General features: G+C 33.9%; 1 protein-coding gene across 2 annotated transcripts; it reads right to left on the bottom strand.

Annotated features, from left to right (window-relative positions):
• Positions 1 to 367: 367 nt before the first annotated feature.
• Positions 368 to 3,667, bottom strand: LOC18046536 (cysteine-rich receptor-like protein kinase 25). Of its 2 annotated transcripts, XM_024189766.1 has the most exons (7): positions 2,785 to 3,667; positions 2,560 to 2,673; positions 2,220 to 2,425; positions 1,930 to 2,140; positions 1,604 to 1,841; positions 954 to 1,086; positions 368 to 864 (listed from the first exon to the last, which is right to left on the bottom strand). In XM_024189766.1, exons 1-7 carry the CDS (start codon positions 3,563 to 3,565, stop codon positions 565 to 567), a joined length of 1,983 nt encoding a protein of 660 aa, XP_024045534.1. In that variant the 5' UTR covers positions 3,566 to 3,667; the 3' UTR covers positions 368 to 564. The 2 variants fall into 2 exon arrangements, with proteins under 2 accessions (XP_024045534.1, XP_006442433.1); XM_006442370.2 differs by lacking the exon at positions 2,560 to 2,673.
• Between the last annotated feature and the right edge of the window lie 929 nt (positions 3,668 to 4,596).

Here is a 4,596-nt window from a genome sequence, read left to right as displayed (position 1 = left end):
TAGCAAAAACCCTTTATTTATTATGGAGCTCTCAAATATCAATTAAATATAATTCTTTTTTCGAGTTTGATGTGATTGGATTCAATTTCTAAAAAAGAAAAGCCTCTTTTGATGGAATAGAGCTGCGCTGTGGTAGCCTAAATGAGTTTTTAACTTAATTCAATATCAATTGCGTTTGCCAGTGCTGCACTGTGTCAGACCAGCTACGTCACAATAGTCCTAAACAGAACCTAAACCTCTTGTTTTAAAGAAATAATGTAAAGCAGTAAAAGTAGGTTACTCTTTTGAAGGTGTAAAGACGGAAATAAAGTAGTTTGGCCAGTTTTTAATAAAAGAAATTTATATAGACTAATTACTTCACAATGTATTGAACGTTATTTTACCATCCATGAGTGCAAGTTGCTATTTCACTCGTTCACAAAATAGGGACTCATGAATTAATTATTACATATGTAAAATCCACACATCACATTTTGTTAAAATTACAAGCAAATGCGAAATAACACTGTTTATGGCAAGAGAGGCACCAGCCGAGTGCATAATCAAACTCATTCGTTGCCTGAATCACCTTGGCAAAAGATTAGAAATTGTTAAGCCATTGGCAGAGCAATTATTATTGTTGCAATGACCATCCGTAACTCTTCCAATAGAAAAGGCGGGTTTTTGAGGCTGGGGAAGAGTGACGGTCTCACCCTTCAACATTGGCGCAACAGATGACATGGTAGGTCTGTCAAATGCATCCTCTTGAACACACAACAATCCAATATGAATGTATCTTGAAAATTCATCATCTGAAAAACTTGTATCCGTCAACAATGGATCAACCAGCTCCAATACGTTCCCTTCATTCCAGAGATGCCATGCCTGAATCGTGTTAGAGGATTAACAATTTTGCAGTCATAAATTTAAATTCCTGAAATAAAGTGATCATTCTTTATTGTAGATAAATTTACATAGGCTAGGAGTTGATTGGACCCTGCGTTTCTCCTTCCAGTTATAATCTCAATCAAGAGTACTCCGAAGCTAAAAACATCAGACTTCTTGGAATACAATCCCTCCATTGCATATTCCGGAGCCATATATCCACTATTCACCAAAAAGAAAGATGTCACATAAATTATTCCAAATCTATATATATATATATATATATATAGACACACCGAGAGTCCCTTAAACCAATCTACAGAATTTTTTTTTTTTGGTCAGCGTGATGGCTGGCGACGGATTTTCAATCAGTTCGGGCAATAGATTGTCTTCCACCCATTATCCAGTTTGAGAACAAAGAGAATTAAAGGCGATGATTTGGATTGATTTTGACGGAAAATGTTAATTTCGATAGTTTCAATAGAAAGAGTTTTGGTAAATGTATCAATAATACAAATTATTTATTGAGAATAATATATTTGACTTGAGACCTACTTAGTATTAAGGTGTTGTATTTTTTTGTCGTGAAGAAAAATTAGTTTTGATTTCATCGTAAAAATATGAGATAAAATTAATTAATTAGCTTCAAAACCACAACAATGTAACCATTTTAAGACATAGTTACCCAACCATAATACCAAATAAGCCTTTAATGATAACTATAAGATTTTTCACTTACTATGTTCCAACTATTCTGACAGTATTAGCTTCACCTTCACTTTCGGCGAATATCCTTGCCATTCCGAAATCTGAGATCTTTGAGTTCATGTCGGAGTCCAACAACACATTACTAGCTTTTAGGTCTCTGTGAACAATTCTAAGTCGAGAATCCTCATGAAGGTAAAGCATTCCCTTGGCAATTCCATTTACAATATTAGTACGTTTGCTCCAACACAGTATCCCACGTTTCCTTGGATCTACCAATCAAAAGTTACAGGAAGAGGAATGAATCAAGGTTCTTAGAATTCTTTAAGGCAATAGTAAAGGAAAAAGAAAAGCGCATACCAAAAAGGATTGCATCAAGACTGCCGTTTGGCATAAATTCATAGACAAGCAGCTTTTCATCTCCATCAACACAAAAGCCCAGAAGCTTGACGAGATTTTTGTGCTGTAGTTTCAATATAAGTAGCACTTCATTTGTGAATTCTGCAGTGCCCTGCTCAGAACAGCTGGAGAGTCTCTTCACTGCTACTTCCTTTCTATCACTTAATACACCCTGCAATTTTTATTTTTTATTTTTAATGCATATTAGTGGGTATTTTTTTTTTCAATATTTTTTAAAATAATACTGATACCTTGTATACAGGACCAAAACCACCTTGTCCTAGGATATTTGAATCAGAGAAGTTACTGGTTGCCAAATTTAATGTTTCCAGATCAATAAAGAAGTCCTGAGCTTTTAGATCATTATCTCTCCCCTGAACATGTTGATAATGGAAATCTGTGTCGTTTGCATCACCAATTTTATGTAACTGAATCTGCTTTCTAGCAGTACCCTTCCCTGAGAAGCACAAAAAAAAAATAAAAAAAATGAAAGCACTAAATGCATAAAAATAAAACTAAAGGTTATTACAGCTGACGCCAGAACAGAAAAATATAGCTAGAAATGTGGAAACTTTCCGATAAAATCTTTACTTTTCCGGGTTATTTTTTTGGTTGAAAAAAAGTAGCCGGTGGAAGCAAAGACTACCAGCAGAAGTGGTACCACACTGGCTAGAACGATAATCATCCACATCTTCCTTTGCTTGCCTGCATATATATTTGAGACCATAAATGAAATACTACATTAAGCTCCATTTTCTTCATACACCACCAACACCGGTTAAGAAAATAATTCTTATCCTGAAATAAACTACTTACCTCTCCCAGATGCTTGGTTTCCAGCTAAGATAGATGGTTCTGTGGCACCTTTGTAAAAGGCATATAATTCATACCTCAGATAGCAGTTACGACTAAGAAGTCGTGCTCCTCTTGAAAAATAGCAGCAAGATAAAATATCTGCTGTAGCATTGTGGAGGCATGTAATACAATCATCAGCAGGTAAATCTTTGGTGCATTGAACTAGAGCATAGAAAGTGTCTGAATTTGTGAAGGGTACTTCATCAGTAGCATACATTTCAAAAGGATCAAAAGCTGACAGTTTGGTGATCAGATCACTCAGAGTATTGTTCACAACAGATCTATACCTCTCTGGTTCTGATATATTTAATCTATTGTATTTAGGAATGTTTCCTGAGACATCCAATTGACCAAAGAAATTTTGGTAAGCGTAGCGCAATTGACAGACCTCTTCCCACACAATTGCTTCGGTTTTGTTTGGACAAAGTTTGCTAATGTCTTGCGAAGCTGTGGTTATGCAGTCGTTGCAAGTTTCAGCTGAAATATAGTTGAGGCACATGTAGAGACCATAGACTCTATCCGAGTCATTCCCAAAAGAAGCGTTGGAAAACTTGGCTGCATTAGCATTTGAGGCTAAAGAAGTGAGAACATTTTGGAGGTTATCGTCGATTGTGCTAGCGCGTGCAGAACCGGCAGTACTGGTTGAACAAATATTATAGGGAGGACTATCACCAATAGCAAGATCATGAAGATTGGCCGTGAGACAATAAATTAGAATTAATTGAATGGCTTTATGAACCATTCTTGCCTTTGAAACCCCCGTACAATAATTTTTTTATTTCTTTTCAGCTAAAACCGCTCTTGAGCTACCTATTTATGGCGCTTCAACCACTTAGTTCATGGTATTTTCTTGGAAGAATTCTTAGAGAAAAAATATATTAATCATTTTCCAGTAATGGGCCTATAAATTAATTGAAATTTTGAACGAGTAAAAGTTTAACTTTACTAGGGTGGGTCTACTTAACAAACCCATCATCATCATTTAAAATTTCATGTTTTACTTAGCAAATCCTACTTAATACTTATTATACCATTATTGAACAAAATTATTATAATTTCGCAAATTTTTTTTTTCATGTTTCTTCATCCTTTTCCATCTCTATAATTATTTATGAATCTCTCTCCATTATTATAAATGTTAAAGTTTCACTCTCAAATTCATTTTTTCCATCTGTTGTTTCTTGTCTCGTTAACCTCTAAATGTATTTCTATAAATCACGCCAAATAATAAAATCTTTCTCCACCATTATTTATTTGTTCTATATTTTCTCACACGTGAATATAGAAATCTTTACAAAAAAACCTACCTGAGTAATAATAAATTGAGTTAGAAAGAACTTATTAACTAAATCCAACTTCCTTCAATTCATTCCACTAGCATGTGAGAAACAAAATTCGAATTCTAGCATATCTAAACTTAGAAGCAATGCCAGATCAAGCAAGCAAACAACTTTCATTCCTCTTGCACTTTCCTTCTTTCATTGACAAAGAACGTCCTTCAAGTTGTTTTTATTTGTGATTCCAATTAATTTAATACCATTGAATATGATTCAATCAATACTTATTGAACAAAGCGAGGGCATAATACAAAAGAGATCAAAATGGAAAGAATAATCTTTTTTTTTTAATTTAACTATATTATCTCGTCTATAATTATAATTTATTTCTAAGACATTTTAATAATAAAATAATCATTAAATATAAAAAAAATATTTTGGTGGATTCAAGTATTCTCATCCTAAAAAAAGGTGGTAGGACTTTAAACGATTTGAT

Source organism: Citrus clementina, unplaced genomic scaffold (genome assembly GCF_000493195.1).
Source record: "Citrus clementina cultivar Clemenules unplaced genomic scaffold, Citrus_clementina_v1.0 scaffold_3, whole genome shotgun sequence".
Lineage (NCBI taxonomy): Eukaryota > Viridiplantae > Streptophyta > Magnoliopsida > Sapindales > Rutaceae > Citrus > Citrus x clementina.
The sequence above is the reverse complement of the archived record's forward strand: the minus strand, read 5'-3'. Positions and strand labels throughout refer to the sequence as shown.

Excerpts from the sequence above, each read along its gene's own strand:
- LOC18046536 (XM_024189766.1), bottom strand. The coding sequence starts at position 3,565 with ATGGTTCATAAAGCCATTCAATTAATTCTAATTTATTGTCTCACGGCC. Across the intron at positions 1,842-1,929 it reads TCTTGATGCAATCCTTTTTG|ATCCAAGGAAACGTGGGATA; the intron begins GTATGCGCTTTT and ends TTTGATTGGTAG. Across the intron at positions 865-953 it reads CCAATCAACTCCTAGCCTAT|GCATGGCATCTCTGGAATGA; the intron begins GTAAATTTATCT and ends AACACGATTCAG.